The sequence below is a fragment of the Gymnoscopelus microlampas genome, assembly GCF_963454915.1.
Source record: "Gymnoscopelus microlampas genome assembly, chromosome: 3".
In the NCBI taxonomy this organism is placed as follows: domain Eukaryota; kingdom Metazoa; phylum Chordata; class Actinopteri; order Myctophiformes; family Myctophidae; genus Gymnoscopelus; species Gymnoscopelus microlampas.
The window spans coordinates 12,193,052-12,213,892 of record NC_139940.1 but is presented as its reverse complement, the minus strand read 5'-3'; the positions used below and the strand labels follow the sequence as shown (position 1 = coordinate 12,213,892).

Here is a 20,841-nt window from a genome sequence, read left to right as displayed (position 1 = left end):
AGTGGTTAATTATGGTAGTAATGATGAGTTCTAGAGTTGCATGGCATTTCTGTGACAGAGTTGCATAATTAATGCCATGGTGCCACTGTGCCACTATGTTGTGCACGAGCCGAGCCGAGCCGAGTGTGCATGCACTGTGCACCGCGCACACACCGGTTGGTCGTCTCCCACTACTTGCGGTACAAAACCAGTGTTGCCAGGTTTTGTGAGAGAGATAAGCAAACCAGGTCTATGAAAACAAGCCCAAAAGAAGCGAGCTCTTCGCCCTTTAAACATTTTACATGGGCTATTTGAAAATAGCCGATCTACAAGCTTGTAGATCTGATATTTAAAAAAAAAATGAAAGAGAAAGAAATTTTGAAAAAATTAGGAATATTTTTTAAACATTTTAACAACACAATGTGGTATCGGGGTCCCTGGCAAAACATATTTTTAGATGAGAGGGTCCGCAGACATGACATTAATTTGGGGGTCCTTGACTTGAAAATGTTTCAGAACCACTGGTTTAAACAACATTAGGAAACAAGCCAAATCAAGCAACTACACTACACCCAAAAAAACGCAACCCGCAACTACTTGTACCAATAAGCAACTTTACAGAAAAACAAGCCCAAAGTCGCTTATAATAAGCGGACATGGCAACACTGTACAAAACACGGGGTTAAAGCAGAGTTTACGCCAGGCCCCGCCCCCTTGGTCCAGCTGGTGGCAACACTCTCGGTGACATCACCGCCGCGTTGGGCTATTGGCTGGGAGACGTCTCGCGCTCGCCCAATCGCGTGCCGCCGAAGTGACGTCAGCCGAGATCGCCGGTGCAGTTTCTATGGGAGGGGGCGGGGCGGAGTAATTACCCACGTCAGACCGAGCGGAACTCTGCGCCGTGATTGGTCGGAGGCTCCGAAGTGAAGGTCTGTTGCTGAGAGAAAGAGAGAGAGAGGGAAAGAGAGACTGATACCTCGGTTACAGGCAGCAGCGGAACACTTTTTTAATTATCATTGAAGAATATATATTTAAACTTCATTTGTGTTCCATGCGTCTGCTGTTTTCCTGCTTTTATTTGTAGCAGCTTGTTTAGAAGTGAAATAAACAAAACTCTACACTCACTTGGCACAATTCTATGAAGTTGTAAAAGTAAATTATCGTGCAGTAGAAAAGTAAACCCCGGTTTGCACCGAGTATCTTTTACAAGAATGAGAAATGCATTTTCCCCATAAACCCAAGGATGCACTTGCGCTGTCAATTATGGTAAACATGCTCCTTTTTAGAAAGGGAGGGGGGAGACATTTGTGCCTTTCTATTGGCTCCCACTGGACTTGGGCCCCGCCTTTCAACCCGCCCCCATACTGTTCCTATGGTTCCCGGTGCACTCATTGGATACTGTAAAGTTTGGGACAGTGTACCGGGTTCGGCCCTGTATCCTTCACCCATTGGCCAGACCCTCCCATCAGTCAAGGGGACTTAGCCATCTCGCCACGCCCTTCATTCGCCACCGTCGCCGCCGATTGGCTACTGTACCTGTCAGCGACCCCTGATTGGTCGGATCTCCCAGCTGTTAGTGGTTCATTCACCATTTTGTGACTGTAGTGGAAAAGAGACTGATAGTTTTTTATCCAGTTTGAGTTGCTGCTGTGGGGGAAGAGAGAGAGAGAGGGAGAGAGAGTGTGAGAGAGAGAGAGAGAGAGAGACATGATCCACGGAGGAAAAGTAAAGTACCGGTCTGGAGCGTCCAGTTGTGGCCGACAGCAGAGGGATGTTATCCGGACTGTCTGCACAGATGCGACCGTGCATCTCTCTCTGACCAAGTGAAAGAACTGAAGAAGCACTTTGTATTCTGGTGAGTTGAAACTTCAGTCAGCAACGTTAGTGACTTGATTTTTTCTTCCCCATTTTTCCAGCAGCAACAGCGAGGAGGCTGACATTAAAATATAACCAACTGTCTGCCAGCCGTTGTTGGACGGCTGGTGTGTGATTGCGTGCAAAAGAAATGGAATGACACTCAAGCCGAGGAAGAGACGAGGAAGAGGAGGAGGAGGAGGAGGGGTGTACTGTACAGCCTAAAAAACTTTGTCTAATGTTCGGTTAAAGTCTGCTGGAACATGCAGCATTAATTTTTTCGGTCATTTTCTGGTTTATTTGACGATGTTGTAGTACGTTTAGTCACCGACACAACGTACCGAGTTTGTGCAGAAGAAGTGTTCTCTTCTGCTGCCGTTGGAAAATAATAATCGACCGTTGGTTGGGTTTGCAGCTCCGTTCCTTTCGCGGTGCAGACAGACAGTCAAATAGAATATTGTTCAATGTAATAGTTGTTTTCATTCAATGTGTATTAAATGCATTGGAAGCAACAAAAAGCAACAACAACATCAACCCCAAAAAAAAACAACAACAACTGAAACGCAACACCAGAACGCCGCGTCCCTTTTCCTTCTTCTGGACGGGCCACTGACGTTTCATTATCAGGACACTGGCATACTACTACTACTACTACTACTACTACTACTACTACTACTACTACTACTACTAGTAGTAGTTGTAATAGTAGTAGTAGTAGGCTAGTAGCACCACTACTACTACTACCACTACAATTACTACTATTACTACTACTACTAGCCTACTACGACTACTGCCACCACCACCACCACCACTATTACTACTACTACTGCTGCTGCTACTACTACTCCTACTACAGTGGTTCTCAACCTTTTTCGCATCAAGGACCCCCAAATTGACAAATATTAGCCCAGGGACCCCCATTTGAAAAGATATGCCATGGACTCACTCAACCATTTAGATTTCTTGGAGTTCCCAATCTACACTGTATCACCATCATTAGTGTTCATTTAACTCTGAGAGTGTACAAATGGAACCAAACGGACCCGTCAGGGTCCATTTGGTTCCATTTGTACACTCTCAGAGTTACAGACAAATAAGGGTCAATTTGGTTGCTAACTATTCATCTGGCTGGGGACCCCCTGGAACCCCCTCAAGGACCACTGGTGATCCCCAGAGCACTGGTTGAAAACCACTGTCCTACTACTATTACTCATACTACTAAAACTACTAGCCTACTACTACTATTACTACTACTACTACTACTATTACTACTACTACTACTGCTACTACTATTACTACTACTACTACTACTACTACTAGCCTACTACTACTACTAATACTAGCGTTACCGAGCTGCTTACTAGAGCGAAACAAAAATGAAAGCTCGGCCCTCTTTTGTTCAACTTTTTCGTCTTGACAGCAGCCGTGGATGAACGGAGCCTTATTATTCCCCGTGGTGGTTTATGGTTCACGGTAGGATGATGGATCGTTGGGGTCGTAATAGATAATTACATGTTAAACACCGTTCTATGTATGCAGAAGAATTATTAGGCCTGTCTGATTGAGGTATAGACGATACCAACAGTTTAGTGTTTTTCTGCTTTTTTTCCGAGCACCATAGCACACACACACACACACACGCACGCGCGCACACACACACACGCACACGCACACGCACACGCACGCACGCACACACACACACACACACACACACACACACACACACACACACACACACACACAGCAAAGCGACTGACTGACTGACTGACTGACTGATTGCCTCCAGTCATAATACTCGTTTGACATTGTCGTAGTATGTTATTACTCAGCATCGAAAGAGAGAGAGAGAGAGAGAGAGAGAGAGAGAGAGAGAGAGAGAGAGAGGCATACTGGCAAGGCAGAAAGAAAGAAAGAAAAAGACCTGAATGCATTCTATGTTGTCCCTTTACCGTGCATTCTAAAACTGCTTTTAAAATCAGTGCATATTTGATAGTTTTGAAGACAACAGTTTTGACACATATTTGAGCAGAGATTATACATTTATGCTGGGTGTTTTTTTTTGTGAGTGACATCCACATACTTTTTACCCAATCTGTTCTGCAGACGCAATAACGCATGCATTTTGTGAATTTCCTGCACTTGGGTGCATGTATCAAAAAAACATTTCAATGCAGAAGATAAAATGCCCACGATGGTCCTCGAGCTCTTTTGCATTATCTCTTAAAGCAGCTGATCATTGATGTAGCCGTGGCAGTCCTGCCATTTAGTCCCAAACAGGAGCCGTTCGTTCCCTCTGTTCTGTTCTATGCTAATGCCACCTGGTCGATATATACGGGCCAGGGTGCACAATGGCCCAGGCCTCAATATATATATATATACATTTATTTTATAAATAATACGTGTAGTCAGAAACGCCGGTCGGCAAACAGCTGCCCTATTCATACTACGTTACAACGGATGTTCTCTATAGTTTTGCAAACACACACACACACACACACACACACACACACACACACACACACACACACACACACACACACACACACGCTGCACACACACACCTATTGTATTTATGTCTCTCACCTTAAAGAACACACACACACACTTGCACCGTTGCATGCTTAGCATTGTACCCTCTCTCTCTCTCTACACCAAAAATACCCAGACGGAAACGTTTCTTTTGCTCACTTCATATGGCATGTCATGAGATCGCATCCCACTCACTTGCAGTGAGCAAAACCAAAGTCACTGTCCGTGTGTGTGAGTGTGTGTGTGTGTGTGTGTGTGTGTGCGTGTGTGCGTGTGTGTGTGTGTGCGTGTGTGTGCGTGTGTGCGTGTGTGTGAGAGAGACCGACAGATAGTTTTTTTTCCCCCCCTTTTTTTTTCGCTGTTTCATGTGTGTGTTCCCCGGTGACCCAGTTAAGGGTAAAGCCGCCCTGCCACAGCGCTAGAATGTGTGGAGAGAGGGCCATGGTGGGCTACGACACCATGTCGGTTGCTTCGGTTTCACTTCCTTCGTTCTATCACCGTGGTGTGTTTGTATCCATTCTCCTCTCCTCTCCTCGTCTCTCTATCCCCCCACTCACTGCAGCCCTGCGCCCGTTCAGACACCCCATAAAACGCTTCTAGGAGAGGGATGAGCTGCAGTGTGCCTGTGCCTGGTAAACACACACACACACACACACGCACACACACGCGCGCACGCACACACACACGCGCGAGCACACGCAAGAAGTGCTGCGTCGAACAAGGTAGACATAACCAAAAGTCCGTCACTTACAGTATGGACTTGATCTTAACCCATTAAGACCTGGAACTGTGTCATTTTTAGATTTGAGCTAAAAAGCATTATTTTACACTTTGGGCTATTCAAAAATAGCAGCTCATACAGCTCATACAAGCTCATAGCGCGGCACCGAGTGCCGCGCTATGAGCTTGTATATCTGCTATTTTTGAAAATTCGAGAAAATGTGTGCAAATCTTTGAATATATATATTTTTAAAGCGAACATTTTTAACTCAAATCTTTGCTTCTGGGGGGTCCCTGGAACAACATATTTTGATGGGGGTCCGCGGCCAAATACATATAATTTTGGGGGTCCTTGACATGAAAAAGATTGAGCACCATTGATATAGAAACATAAGTTTTTCAGAAAACTGTTGAGATTTAGGAGACATGTAGAATCGGCTTCAGGTCTCAATGGGTTATTATATGTATGTATACTGGATCATATATGTGTCTCAACGCGCGAGCGCATACACACACACACACACACACACACACACACACAGTGCCACGTCGCAGTGGGGCATAGGTTGTATGCTTTGCGAGGGGTTCAATAACCTGGCATTGTGGTGGTTTATGATGGCAGAAATAGAGCAGTAATAAATTGGAGTGGTAACAGAAGCATACATGTTTACTCTCCCCACCACCACCTCCACCGTATGACTGCTGCTTCCTCTAGCATTGACATTGAGATGAGATTTCCTTATGAATGACCCCTGTTTGTGTGTGTGTGTGTGTGTGTGTGTGTGTGTGTGTGTGTGTGTGTGTGTGTGTGTGTCTGTCGCCGAATTTATTTTATGCTCCGTCATATGACGGTGTTGTGCGCCGAAATTAGCCGATCTACAGGCGCCACACAACGCCGTCATGTGACGAGGTGTCAATCAGGGTTGTCTGCCTGTCTGTCTGTCTGTCTGTCTGTCATAAGTGTGCCGTATGTGTCCACGTACCCAGTGTCTGATTGTGAGTGGATGGATGCTTGTGTGTGTTTGTGTACATGTTCCGTGTGTGTGTGTGTGTGTGTGTGTGTGTGTGTGTGTGTGTGTGTGTGTGTGTGTGTGTGTGTGTGTGTGTGTGTGTGTGTGTGTGTGTGTGTGTGTGTGTGCGTGCGAGCGTGCGTGCGTGCGTGCGTGCGTGCGTGCGTGCGTGCGTGCGTGTGTGCGTCCAGCGCGAATAGTGTGAATATAGAATCTCTTGACCCTAATAATGCAGTAAAGAAATGACTCCTGGGGTGTTTGTATGCATGCAAGCAAAACGGGTTTCATGCTTATAATCTGACACTCAAGATAACGACATAATTAGTGTGGGGGGGGGGGGGGGGGGCACGATTTGCTTTTCTCAGTGCAGACGGTGCTACTTTATACAAGTTGTCGATCAAGTTCCTCTGCGAGTGTGTGTGTGAGTGTTTCACATTCAAATGTGAATGTGAGACAACAATATAATGCCAAGGGAGGATTTAACAGTGTGACTGGTCTGTAAATTCCCCAGGGAGTGTTACAGTGTGTGTGTGTGTGTGTGTGTGTGTGTGTGTGTGTGTGTGTATGTGTGTGTGTGTGTGTGTGTGTGTGTGTGTGTGTGTGTGTGTGTGTGTGTGTGTGTGTGTGTGTGTGTGTGTGTGTGTGTGTGTGTGTGTGACTTACTGGACCATGTCGCTGTGTGTATGTCACTGTATTTTACTTCTCACTTGTGTGTGTGTTTACTGTGCAAAAGTGTCCTTGTGCTGTTGAAGGAGGGCTCCACACTAATGCCATTGAACCGCTCACCGTAGATGATGAGCCTACATGTCGTTGATGTCGGGTGGAAACCTTGGTATGACCAAAAAACATTCCTCTTTTTTTATTATTATTTTAAATAACATTTTGAAATTTCTAAAGTAGTCGACCCACAAGCCTCACAACGTCGATGTGTTGAGAATGTAACTATAGTCCAGTCTGTATCTCTTCCTTCACCTGCCGTGACGGTGTTCAAACATCTGGCCCTTTCTCCCCCATTTTGATCAAGTGTGACTGAGCTCGCTTCTGCCATTCTGACGGAGAGACCCATGGCACGAACTTTATAATAGCTCTGTCGTCACCTTCCTCTGCTCCTGATGAAAGTTTTAGGCTTTCCTTTTTTCCTTTTTAACCCAGTAAGACCTGGAACTGTGTCATTTTTAGATTTGAGCTAAAAAGCATTATTTTACACTTTGGGTTATTCAAAAATAGCAGATCTACAAGCTCATAGCGCGGCACCGAGTGCCGCGCTACGAGCTTGCAGATCTGCTATTTTTGAAAATTTGTGAAAATGTGTGCAAATCTTTGAATATATATATTTTTAAAGCGAACATTTTTAACTCAAATCTTTGCTTCTGGGGGGTCCCTGGAACACAATATTTTGATGGGGGTCCGCAGCCAAATACATATAATTTTGGGGGTCCTTGACATGAAAAAGATTGAGCACCACTGATATAGAAACATACGTTTTTCAGAAAACTGTTGGGATTTAGGAGACATGTAGAATCGGCTTCAGGTCTCAATGGGTTAATTCACATTTTCAAAATTACAACACTGTACGAAGTACTGTAGGTGTTTCGGTGCCGGTGTTTCACACATAGATGTGCAATATAGAATGACGTTACTGTTTATCTGATTTCAGGTCATGAGACAAAATATGTAACCTCACTATAACATTCTTGGTCAAATAGCCTATTCTGAAACAGAATTGTCCAGCCAACAAAACAAAGCTTTTTAATTTTTGCTAGGTCATTGACATATCTTTAGTTAGTAGACATATCTGTCTTTAGAATGATTCAAGTAGTTCAATTCAACTGAGCTCAACTATATAAATAATAAATAATAATAACAAATGAATAAATAAAATAATACATCAATAATATTTACATCAAATTGTTTTGTTTTATTTGTTTTATTTACTTTTATTTTTTGTATTATTTTTTTCCTTCCAATAATTAAAAAAAATCAAAAAAATCATGATGTTTTCCATGTTGAACTGATTTAGACCTGGCGGTATATATAGGCTATCGATTGATATCTACCAAATGTCTTCAAAGTCTTCATAGAAACTACAGAACTAGCCCTTATTTAATTCTGAAGAGTCAGTTTTATCTATGGGGCATGTACTCTGTCCAGATACCTTGAAAAGTTATGTCGAAGAAATATGTTGGAGCAGAATGTGAAATACAGCTGAACGTCTCTACATGACCACACGCACGCACACACACACGCACACACACGCACACACACACACACACACACACGCACACACACACACACACACACACACACACACACACACACACACACACACACACACACACACACACACACACACACACACACACACACACACACACACACACACACACACACACACACACACACACACACACACACACACGGTTGCAGCCTGCTTATCAGCCAAAGCCAATAGCATTTTTGGAGGCCATGACCATGACCAAACACATTTTTCCGGGCTTACATCAGATCGTAGCCAGTCAGTACGTCTGTCTGTCTGTCTGTCTGTCTGTAGCTCCTGTCATCTCTCCTCCATACATTCTGAGGTCTCTCTACAGTTGAACTCTGAAGTCCTCACATTCCCATTCCAGGCCCCAGCTACAGTAGCACCGCACTGTCATGAATGGATACCAGGCTGTGTTGCCCGATTTTGCAAGAGAAACAAGCGACTCAGGCACTCGGTCGACATGTGTTGCTGTTGACACAACACACACACACACACACACACACACACACACACACACACACACACACACACACACACACACACACACACACACACACACACACACACACACGGCTATTTGAAAATAGCCGATCCACTAGCTCACAGATCTACTATTTTCCAAAAAAGAAATCTTGAAAAAAGTGTTTTTGAACGACACAAATCTTGTATTGGGGTCCCTGGCACAAAATATTTTCAAATGGATCCGTGGACAAATACATATGAATTTGGGGGTCCTTGACACCTTGAACCACTGGTTTAAACAGCATTAGGAGTAAGCCCAAATAAGCAACTACACTTTATAAACAAGTAAAAAAAACTGCAACCCGCACACAACACTACCAATACTTACAAGCGACTTGGCCACACTGGTACGAGGTACTTGTACTCGTAGGACTGTAGCCCCCTCCCTTTGTCTGTGATGGATAAACTTCAGTCGCTGTAATAATTCCGGCTGGCTTCCTACCTCGTCAGGACATGGAATTTACAAAAAAAAAAAAAAAGTAAGGTTAAGAAGAGAGAATTTTCCTTGGGCCTGCCTAAGTGGGAGTGAAGTATGCAGGGCTCATTCCTTAGCTGTCTCCCTGGTTTTTGGTCCTGTTTGTTTCCAACACTGAAACAAACGTTGGTGCTCAAGCTTAAGGATGGTGTGATTGTTGGGGCCTCTGTCTCATACTCTGTCTCCTTCTCAACTGTCCTACTCTCTGTCTCTCCTATACGGTCTCCCTCTCAACTGTCCTACTCTCTGTCTCTCATCATCATCATCATCATTTATTTAACTCACGACCATGTTCACATGGTATGGAGCACAGATATCATAGATCATACATTACACTACATAGTATTCATACAGACGTAGCAAAAGGCATGGCAAGCCGTTTTTCAAAAAAGCACCCAGTTTATAAATAACTCTTTGCTTATCAGATTGCAGTAGTAAAATTAGTTTCAGCATATATGGGCGAGTTATATAATACTTTGGCAGATATCTTTGTCTGAAATTCATAATGATAGTATTTTTGCACTTAAACATAACGTGAAACTCATCTCTAACCCGATTTTCATTACATAAATTCCAAAACCTCTGGCTTCTTTCAAGTCCTTTATATCTACCAGTAATCTTTGGGATTCTTGTGTTGTTCACCCTGAAATTACAAATGGCCTGTCTATTCTTCTGGTTTTCACACAACAGATATTTTTCCAACTTAAACTCTTGCAAAAACTGACCTTTCCTACATTGACACCCTCTCGGCTGTCCTATCCCTGTCTCTCCTACACTGTCTCCCTCTCAGCTGTCCTATCTCTGTCTCTTTCTCCTACACAGGCCCTCTCAGGTTTCTTACTGTCTGTGTCTCCCCTACACTGTCTTCCTCTTCATTTTCCTATTGGCTATTATATGTCGCACACTGTCCATCAGTTTTCATATTGTCTATGTCCCTCCCAGCTCTCTTACTGTCTGTCTCATTAAACTTTAAAGAACATACTATAATACTCAAACTCAGCTGCCACACGGTTGACCTGAATGATATTAATCAATATAGATGACACAACTAATTAATTTGCTAGTTGCTACACAGTGAGTGTGTGTAGGCTTGTCACAATTATTACATAATCGCCTGATCACAATTATTTGAGATGATCACAATTATTTTGCATAATTGTTGAAAATGTTTCATGCATTATTTTTTTTTGTGGAAATAGTAGATCCACAAGCTAAGCTAGTTTTGAAGTTATTAAATATGTCAGTAATTCTTTATTTTTTTTTAATCAAATCTTTTTTATTGATTTTTTAAGCAGATACAAAGACAATGTGCGAAAAGATCAATAACAAAAGAGGTCTGCAATTTTTGGTACAAACAACATAGATGGTAAATGAAATAAAGACAAATACATACAAACAACAAAACAAGTAATAATACACAATATCAACCAAGACAACAGAAAACAAAGAGATCAAAGAAAACACAACTCAAACTGTTTGTTATATCTGCCCTGTGCAATTTATGCTTACGAATCCTAAAAGCCGAACAGAAATGTGTATCTTTGTTCAATGCCGTAAACACAATGAAATCCTTAATCGCAATTATCTGTGTGACAATTATCGTCAAGTGTTATGTCATGGCCTTGACAGCTTTACTTTCTGAGCGTGTGTGTGTGTGTGTGTGTGTGTGTGTGTGTGTGTGTGTGTGTGTGTGTGTGTGTGTGTGTGTGTGTGTGTGTGTGTGTGTGTGTGTGTGTGTGTGTGTGTGTGTGTGTGTGTGTGTGTGTGTGTGTGTGTGTGAGTGAGGGCAGAGGTCTAAATCAGGGGTCTTCAACAGGGGGTCCTCAGAGTTACTACAGGGGGTCCGCCAAATCTTTGTGTGATAGGATTTTTTTTCCCCTTAACCACTTGAACCCTAGCATCCCTTTTCTGGGGAGAACTTTAGGCAAAAATAGAAGATCTACAAGCTCACATGTGAGCTTGTAGATCTGCTATTTTTGGCAAAGAGGTATAGGTGTAGAGGGAAAAAAGAGCAGACCAAGTAAACAAAAAAAAATCTGATACAATAATCTGAAACACAATTTTATACAATATAGAAGGGGGGTCCCTGCTTCATCTCTGTCTCAGCTAGGGGGTCCTTGGGCTGAAAACGTTGAAGACGGAAGGTTTAATGAAACCTTTTAATGATGAGCGCTAGAATGACTTTGGGAGTTGATGCAGACGAACAGGAAGACATGTTATGGTGTAGGGCAGGAAGTGGCATCGGGCCGTGACTCGTCTTCATTGCCTGCTGTTTCTGTCCCTGCAAAAAACAAACAGTTAAAACACATGATGGTCACTGTAGGGTGTGTAGGCCTAATGCCTGATGTGTGACCAACTTTTCCTCTGTCCAGGACAGGATGTGCTGGCGCGTGTGTGTGTGTGTGTGTGTGTGTGTGTGTGTGTGCGTGTGTGTGTGTGTGTGTGTGTGTGTGTGTGTGTGTGTGTGTGTGTGTGTGTGTGTGTGTGTGTGTGTGTGTGTGTGTGTGTGTGTGTGTGTGTGTGTGTGTGTGTGTGTGTGTGTGTGTGTGTGTGTGTGTGCGTATGTGCGCATATATGTGTGTGCTAGTCTCGATATGACTGTTGTGTTTGTACAATATAGTTCTTTGTTTTTCCAATGCTTATTAATGTGTGTGTAGACTGCATGTTCGTGACTGTATGAGTAGCTGTGTGTGTGTGTGTGTGTGTGTGTGTGTGTGTGTGTGTGTGTGTGTGTGTGTGTGTGTGCGTGCGCGCACACATGCATGCATGCGTGCCTGTGTTCATGCGTGTGTTTGTGCCACAGTTTCCTACTCTTTGTTGTTTTGCCTCAGTGAGCACGCCTCATCCTGTGCCAGCCTTTTAATTTCTCCCAGTTTGAGCACATTACGACACGGAAGATTATTCTAAATTTGTTGCCTTTTTTTCCTCCTCCCTCCTCCTCCTCCTCCAAAACATCCGCCTGTGTGAGATGGAGAGAAGAGGGACGGATGTAAAGAAAAGCAGACGGGGCAAGACTTCTTGAGAGATGCAGAGAAAAGAGTGAAAGAGAAGAGAGAGCGAGAGAGAGAGAGAGAGAGGCCTTGGTGTGCGTGCTCCAACGACTGTGGAAATTCCCAGTGACTAGTGAATACACAGCGAAAGCCTGTTTGAACGGCCAAACAGCTGCATATACTCTCTCTCTCTCTCTCGCTCTCTCTCTCTCTCTCTCTCTCTCTCTTTCTCTTTCTGTATGTCTCTCTCAATCTCTGTGTGACCTCTCAGTGGTCACCTCCAGACCTGTTACATACAGTAGTCCAGGGGTCTTCAACAGGGGGTCCGGGACCCCTAGGGGGTCCTCAGAGTTACTCCATGGGGTCCGGCAAATCTTTGTGATAGGATTTCTTTTTCTTACAATAACCACTTCAACTCTAGCATCTCTACTGAGGAACATTAGCCAAAAATAGCAGATCTACAAGCGCACAACGCCTCGTGCTGCGAGGCGTTGTGCGCTTGTAGATCTGCTATTTTCGGCAAAGAGGTTTGGTGAAGGGAGGAAAAGGAGCAAATCAAGTACCAAGTATTGAAGGTTTAAGTGGTTAAATGTCTGAAAAAAAACATTAATTTACACAGCACTGATGATAGTCAATGAAGCTATCTATGAAATCTATGAAAACGTTTAATTTGCAACATAATTGCATGCAGTGTAGTGGGGGTCCCTGCTTTGTCTCTCTCTCAGCTAGGGGGTCCTTGGGCTGAAAACGTTGAAGACCCCTGCAGTAGTGTGTACAGCACAGTAGTATGTTGTGGACTGTCTATACAACGTGGTGTATAGAAAGCTTCCCCGTCATACACAGTATGTCAGTTACCGCAGGGGTTAGGCAGAGCAGATCAGGTGACCTGTAGTATAAGGCTAAGAGTGTGCATGTGTGTGTGCGTGTGTGTGTATGTGTGTGTGTGCGTGTGTGTGTGTGTGTGTGTGTGTGTGTGTGTGTGTGTGTGTGTGTGTGTGTGTTTGTGGGTAGTGTGATGCGTATGGAGTAATTTAGTTCTCAGTGTGTACACACACACACACACACACACAGGACACACACAGGAAGCATTCTTTTGCATGTGCATTGGTTTGTAAAGTGGAGTCATGCTCAGACGTACCTATACAGTGTATGAATCAAATTATAGTTTCTAACAATGTAATAATATTTTCACCTCATGTTTTTCCCCCTTTTCTCCGTGTGTCTTCCCCAACAAACTGTCTCTTTTAACCTTTAAAACATTTCTTTAAACCTTAAATTAGGCTAATTTACTGTGACATAATTAATTGAATCGCTTTGTCATTGCATTTTTCATTCTTTTTCCATTATCCCTCGTTAAAGCAGCACTATTTTTAACTTTTTTGTAATGAATAACACATACTTTTGTCCAATCTGTATGGTTGAGTATGTTTATAGCTTATTCATTTGGGATGGTTGTATTTTGTCTCCCTGCTCTTCTATTGAGACATTTAGATCAGTGGTTCTCAAACTTTTTCATGTCAAGGACCCCCAAATTGACACTTATTAGCCCGCGGACCCCCATTTGAAAAGATATGCCAGGGACCCCTTATAAGAGAATTTCTTTTCATGGCTCTAGCAGTGATTCTCAACCATTTTAATTTCAAGGACCCCCATGTTTGACATGCATTAGGCTATGGACCCCCATCTAATGACAATTATATCTCTGGGGCCCCAATTTATATTGTAAAATCAATGTTAATTTAACTCTGAGAGTGTACAAATGGAACCAAATGGACCCGTTAGGGTCCATTTGGTTCCATTTGTACACTCTCAGAGTTACAGACACATAAGGGTCCATTTGGTTCCTAATCTATCATTTAGCTGGGGACCCCCTGGAACTCCCTCAAGGACCCCTGGGGGTCCCCGGACCCCACTTTGAGAACCAATGATTTAGATCCTGTGTCTAAGTGAGACATAACCTTTGACTCGATCCTGTTTCTGGTTTGACGCAAATTGTGACCTGAAGGTCAAGATAAAATGTATCCCCTGAGCAAGCAGGCAGGGTCTATTAGCTCAAAGGTAACATTTTCAGCACTTGCACAGAGACCCGAGTTCAAATCCGGGGTAGATGTGGAAAGTTACATAGCTTTAACCCATTTAGACCGGGAAAGCATCTGACCATGGCATTTTTACATTTCTTTGGCTATTCAAAAATAGCAGATATACAAGTTCATATGAACTTCTATGAACTTGTAGATCTGCTATTTCTTTTGAAAAATCGTGAAAATCTGTGCAAATCTTTGAATATATATATTTTAAAGCGAACGTTTTTAACTCAAATCTTTGCTTCTGGGGATTCTACAAATGTCTTCTAAATCCTTACAATGTCAAGGGCCCCCAAAATGATATGTATTTGGCTGCGGACCCCCATCTCAAAATATGTTGTTCCAGGGACCCCCCCCAGAAGCAAAGATTTGAATGATAAATGTCTGCTTTAAAAATATATATATATTCAAAGATTTGCACAAATCTTTCACCATTTAAAACAAATAAATAGCAGATATACGCTTGTATATCTGCTATTTATTGTATATCTTGTATATCTGCTATTTTTGAAAAGTCAAAGAAATCTTAAAATGACACAGACATGTTCCCGGTCTTAACCCATTAAGACCTGGAACGCATCTGTGTCAATTTAGGTGCCGCGCTATGAGCTTGTAGATCTTCTATTTTTGAAAAATCGTGAAAAAACATTTTTTAGATTTTATTTAGGATTTAGAGTTTTTTAAAGAATCGCCTCAGGTCTTAATGGGTTAATGGGTTAAATCTCCGGGACTCCCCGGTCACTTTAATTTTTTATTCAGAGTTGAATTAACACTGAGCATTTTATTGTGTGTGGTTTCTTTTCATCCCTCGATATTTTAAAAACCCAGTTTTATGACTCTATCGTCAACATATAGAGCTGTTTTTATAAGGAAAGGGGCCTTCTATCTGAATCATGACTCAGGATTTTAGGAATACAATACAACCCCTATAGCGTGTTTTATTTTCACGCCAACAATCAATTTCGTGCGAGTAATACGTGTCAATGGGAGAAGAAATATGGTGGTTGCCTCATTTTGGAATGAATCACTGATGTATGGAGTTACACATACATCACACACACACACACACACACACACACACACACACACACACACACACACACACACACACACACACACACACACACACACACACACACAGATACCGAGGCAGCGTGGCTGAGTGCAGTGCTGCACAGACTTCCAGCTATGACATCATTTCTAATCTCAGCCATTTCTGATGATGAACATAATAAATGACCACCTGTCTAATACCCCTCTCTCTCTCTCTCTCTCTCTCTCTCTCTCTCTCACTCTCACTCTCTCTCTCTCTGTGTGTCTCTCTCTCTCTCACTCTCACTCTCACACTCTCTCTCTCTGTGTCTCTCTCTGTCTCCCCCTCTTCATTCTGTTTTTCTATTCCTTCTCTTTCAGCCCACAGTACGGAGAAGGAACAAGGACGGCACATCAGGCACAAGAGAGAAAGAAAGAGGTGCAAAGACAGAAGAACAAGGGGTGCCTTAGAAACGTAAGGAAAAAAGGAGCGCGGTTGAAAGTCATTGGAATAAAAGGCGAAAGCGGAAAAAAAGTGAAAGTAAAGAAGGGGATGAGGCCATTAAAGAAACACGGAGGCCGCTCGCCGCCGACCGCCAGGGGCCGAGGGGCCAGAAGGAGAGGAGGGGGCTCCCAGGCGGCGCCAGAGAAAGACGCGAGGAGAGACAGAGTCAAGAGGGAGACCCCCCCCACCAAAACCCCGCAGCACGCACCCTCCAAACCCGCCACCGCTCCACCGTCCGCAGGCAATCACGCCCCGCCCACCACCCTGGCCCCCATCAGCTCCCTGAAAGAGGCGGTCGCAAACAGTGACGCGCCGAAGAAGGAGGACCCCGAGGAGCGGGGGAAAACCGCAGCGAAAGATGTGAAGAAGAACGAAGAGAAGACGAAGGAGAAAAAGGAGGAGGAGGAGAACGAAGAGAAGAAGAAGAAGACAGTGGGGACCAACGGCGACAGCGCCCCTTCGAACCATTCCATAGCCACACCTACCTCAAACCCCAACCCAATGTCGCCGTCCACGGCCACGCCCGCCAACCGCTTGTCCGCCAATCACAGCCCCGGCCCCTGCTCGGTGTCCAGCAGGAAGACGGCCACGTTCAAAGCCCGCGTCCCCAAGAAGAAGTACACCTATGAGCACTTTGCTAGCAACGCTAATGCTAGCGTCCTGACCGCGGGGCCTACACACAACAGTTACTACAATGACACGAGTCACAGTAAAAGTAACAGCTTGCACAGCATGACCATTCACAGCATTATTAATAATAGCATCAGCAGTAGCATCAACAGTAACACGAATAGTAACAGTGCGAGTACTGGTGGTGGTGGTGGTGTCAATGCCACTGCTAACAGTAGCAACAGTAGTTCTAGTATTAGCAATAGCAGCAGTAATAGTAGTAGAAATAATTCTAGCTCAGGAAACCAGCCTTTGGCACCAGTTGACGAGAGTAAAGCTACAGACACCAGTCGTCTTACCGGAGTCTCCTCCATGGAGGAAGGAGCTCCCAGGACAGTTGCCCCCCAGGACAGAGAACCCCAAGCTGGGGAGGTGGGACCGGAGGGGGGCGGGGGGTCTCACTCCACACGCTCGTCCTCCACCGACACAGCCAGTGAACACTCCGCCGACCTGGAGGCCATGGATACCACGGTGCCAAACCACCGTCAGAAGAGCCCCCTGCACCTGCCCCCCCTCCTCAACGCCCTCTCCAGAGAGGTCACTCTGTCAGAGGGTTTGGCCGAAGCTCTGGCCAAGGGTCTGAAGAACCAGAGGGTCCTGGCTCGACGGTTGCGGAGGAACAGTGGCCGTGGCAGGGAGAGAGACTCGGGAGGAGCCCTGTCCCCGGTGTTTAGGCCCGGCGTGGTGCGCAGGGTGAATGGGGGGAGCGTGGACATCCAGCTCCAGGGGGAGGAGGGGCTGACGCAGTACCCCTTCCGCGGCGGAGCCTCGATGACGTCATCATCGGCAGCAGGGAACGAGAGCTCCGTGGAGTTCATTCTGGACGCGCCCCCGCCCGGCACAGCCGCCGTAGCCGCGGCAACCCGAGTGTGTGTGCCTTTCGGAGGGGGGGAGGACGGGGGTCCGCTGGTGTACAGAGAGGGAGTGGTGTCCCAGGTGGACCCGCACCCCGCCGTGTCCTTCCCTTACCGGGTGCTCCTCAGCGAGGACAGAGACACTCTGGAGGAGGAGGAGGAGGAGGAGGAGGTGGGAGGGGAGAGCGTGGAGGAGCAGGAGGAGAAGAGGAGAGCCAAAGCCCAGGCGGTGTGGGTGTCCAGACAGAGCCTGAGACTCCTCACGCCTCCCTGGGAGGTCCCACAGCTGGACGGAGGGAGGGAGAAGGAGCGGGAGAGGGAGCGAGAGAGGGAGGAGCGGGAGCGTCGGGAGGAGATGGAGGTGGAGAGGGAGGTGTGCCAGTTGAGTATCGGCATGGGCGTGTTGGGACCGGGGGGCGGCAGACTGGGGCACGGCTTCTCCCCCCCGGGGGTGGTGCTGGTCGGGGGGCATCACTACGGGACCCTGCATCCCCCCGTCCATCCCGCTGCCAGCGCGGCGGCGGGCGCGGCGGCCGGCAGAGCCCACGGTCACGAAGAGGCACAGAAACAGCCGCCAAGCACCCCGGAGGAAGACATGGAGGTGTCCCGCTTTAACATGGGCCTCGCCGGCACCCCCCCCAAGCCCAGGACGGGGACCCCTCAGCACCGACACATCCTCTCCAAGCCCCCCGGCTACCCTCCGCCCTCCTCCTCCCCGCACCTCGCCGTGGTCCGCAGCCTGGGAGGACCCCCGCATCTCGCCACCCTGCCCAGCCCCCAGCCTCCCCTCTCCTCCCCGGCCTTACCCAGCCTGGCGTCGTCCAAGTCCACGCCCACACAGACTCCCACGCCCGGCGGTGGCGGCGGCAGCGGCGGTGGCGGCTCGGGGTCGTCCTCGGCGTCGTCGCGCTCGCGGACCCCCCTGTCGCTCGCCCAGCAGAAGTACAAGAAGGGCGACGTGGTGTGCACGCCCAACGGCATCCGCAAGAAGTTCAACGGCAAGCAGTGGAGGAGGCTGTGCTCGCGGGACGGCTGCATGAAGGAGTCACAGCGCCGGGGATACTGCTCCAGACACCTGTCCATGAGGACCAAGGAGATGGAGGCGGCGGCGGGAGGAGGCGGGGGGGGAGGGGAGAGAGGAGGGAGCAGCTCGGGCACGGTGACTCCCTCCGACCTGCGGGGGAGAGCGAGCAGCGAGTTCGACTGGGACGACACGTCCCGGGAGAGCAGCGAGGCCGGGAGCAGCAGCCGGGGCGGGGACTCCAGGCCGCGGCTCGTCCTCCCCTCGCTGCTCCCCCACGAGCTCTCCTCCCGCTTCGACTTCGACGAGTGCGAGGCCGCCACCATGCTGGTGTCCCTGGGGAGCTCGCGCTCGGGCACCCCGTCCTTCTCCCCCATCTCCAACCAGTCGCCCTTCTCCCCCGCCCCCTCCCCCTCGCCCTCGCCCCTCTTTCGGCCCGCCAACTTCTCCCCCATCACCGCCTCCCCCGTCCTCTCCCACCGCAGACACCGGCAGCCCAGCGGGACGGGGGGAGGCGGAGGAGGAGGTGGCAAAGGTCCGGTCCCAGAGAGACAGACGACAGGCATCCAGCCCTCCTTTCATACTAACCTGACGTTCACGGTGCCCATGAGCCCGAGCAGACGTAAGCCGGACGCGCCTCCCCCCCTGCCTCCTCCCCCGTCCTCGCACCACCACGACTACACGCCCAAGACGGAGCTGGAGCAGGGGGGGGAGCTCAGCAGCTCCTTCAGGGTGCTCTCCCCGCAGACGCCCGGCTCGCACTCGTCGTGCACGCACACGCCCACCTTCCCCCGTCCACGGGGGGTCGCCGCCCCCTCCTCGTCCGCTCAGCCCCCCTCCACTGCCACGGCCACGTCCCCGCCTCCTCTCCTGGTGTCGCCCGCGGCCCCCTCTCCCCTCCCCCCGGAGGGGGGGGGCCCCCGACGTGCGGTCCCCGTCTCCCAGCAGGCCTTGCGGGACTCCCCGGTCATCGTGCGGAACCCTGAGGTTCCGTTGGCCAAGTTCACCGAGTGTCCCCTGGGGAGAGGAGCGGGAGGAAACGGAGGGGAGCTGCTGATGATCTCCTCCTCGTCCTCCTCCTCCATAGAGGCCGGCCTCACTGCCCTCCCCCCTCAGCCCGTTGCCGGCCTCCAGGTGCCCGTTCCCATCAACGCTGCCAACGGCGCCGCCGTCCTCCTGAGGAGCCCCGGCCCCCCGACCCTGGTGTTGGTCTCTCCCACCCCGCCCTCCTCCTCCCTGCCCACTGCCGGCGCCCACCCCGCGCCAACAACCAACCCCAGCCTACTACACACTCTGTCGCTCACGGTCAGCCCCGTGGTCACGGCGTCCGTGCTCAGCCAGACTAACGCCAGCCTAACGCCGGGGGGCAGGGAGGGGTTTGGGGGTGAGGTCCAGCAACCGGTGCCCTGTCACCCGTCTCCTACCGCCCTGCTGCCCCTCATCCTCCCTGCAGAGAGCCTGCACCCTGCGCCACGCAAGGACATCATCATGGGACGGCCCGGCACAGGTCAGAGTTGCTTGCTGTGTGCTAGTGCACAAATAGCAGATCTACAAGCTCATAGGGCGGCACTCGGTGCCGCGCTATGAGCTTGTATATCTGCTATTTGTGTGTGTGTGTGTGTGTGTGTGTGCGTGTGTGTGTGCGTGTGCGTGTGCGTGTGTGGGTGTGTGTGTGGTCGTCTGAGAATCCATTGACCACTAGAGAAGATTACTTTGGAAGTTTTTGAGGATTTGTGAAAAGGCCAGCAATTATTCTAACCCATTAAGACCTGAGGCGATTCTTAAAAAAATGTTTTCTAAATCCTAACAGTTTTTTGAAGAAAAAAAATGTTTTTAAGATTTTTCAAAAATAGCAGATCTACAAGCTCTTAGGGCGGCACTCGGTGCCGCCCTATGAGCTTGTATATCTGCTATTTTTGAATAGCCAAAGAAATCTAAAGTGACACAGATGCGTTCCAGGTCTTAATGGGCTAATAGCAAGAACAGGACATACAGTACAACAAGCAGATTTACATAGTGTTGACTGTGTGCGTTCGGTGAAAAAAAGCATTTCACGAGAAATTATGCGAGCGGATTCTAACTGTAAAGTATGCTGCAGTTGTTAAGGAAATGTACGTTGGAGCATTTTATGTTTTGCCCCTGAGTTAAAAGCACATTCTTAAATTGTAGCTCTGTACAAAATACATGACCTAAGAGAGAGAGGCCGCTTTGTTTTCCATTTTTCACTGAATCAAAGAACCCTCTTTTTATTATTGTTATTATTATTATTATATTTTTTAATAATTATGTGGGGAGTCCCTTGGAGAGGGAATTAGTCTCTACACCACTGTGTTG

At 47.5% G+C, this 20,841-nt stretch overlaps 1 protein-coding gene across 1 annotated transcript in view; it reads left to right on the top strand.

Annotated features, from left to right (window-relative positions):
• The first annotated feature begins 1,610 nt into the window (after positions 1-1,610).
• cicb (capicua transcriptional repressor b) overlaps positions 1,611-20,841 on the top strand; it is a 69,771-nt gene continuing 50,540 nt past the window's right edge. The window contains exons 1-2 of the mRNA XM_084053089.1: positions 1,611-1,834; positions 15,840-20,014. Of these exons, the coding sequence (XP_083909215.1) occupies positions 16,012-20,014 (4,003 nt within the window). The 5' untranslated portion in view covers positions 1,611-1,834; positions 15,840-16,011. The remainder of the gene's footprint in view (positions 1,835-15,839; positions 20,015-20,841) is intronic.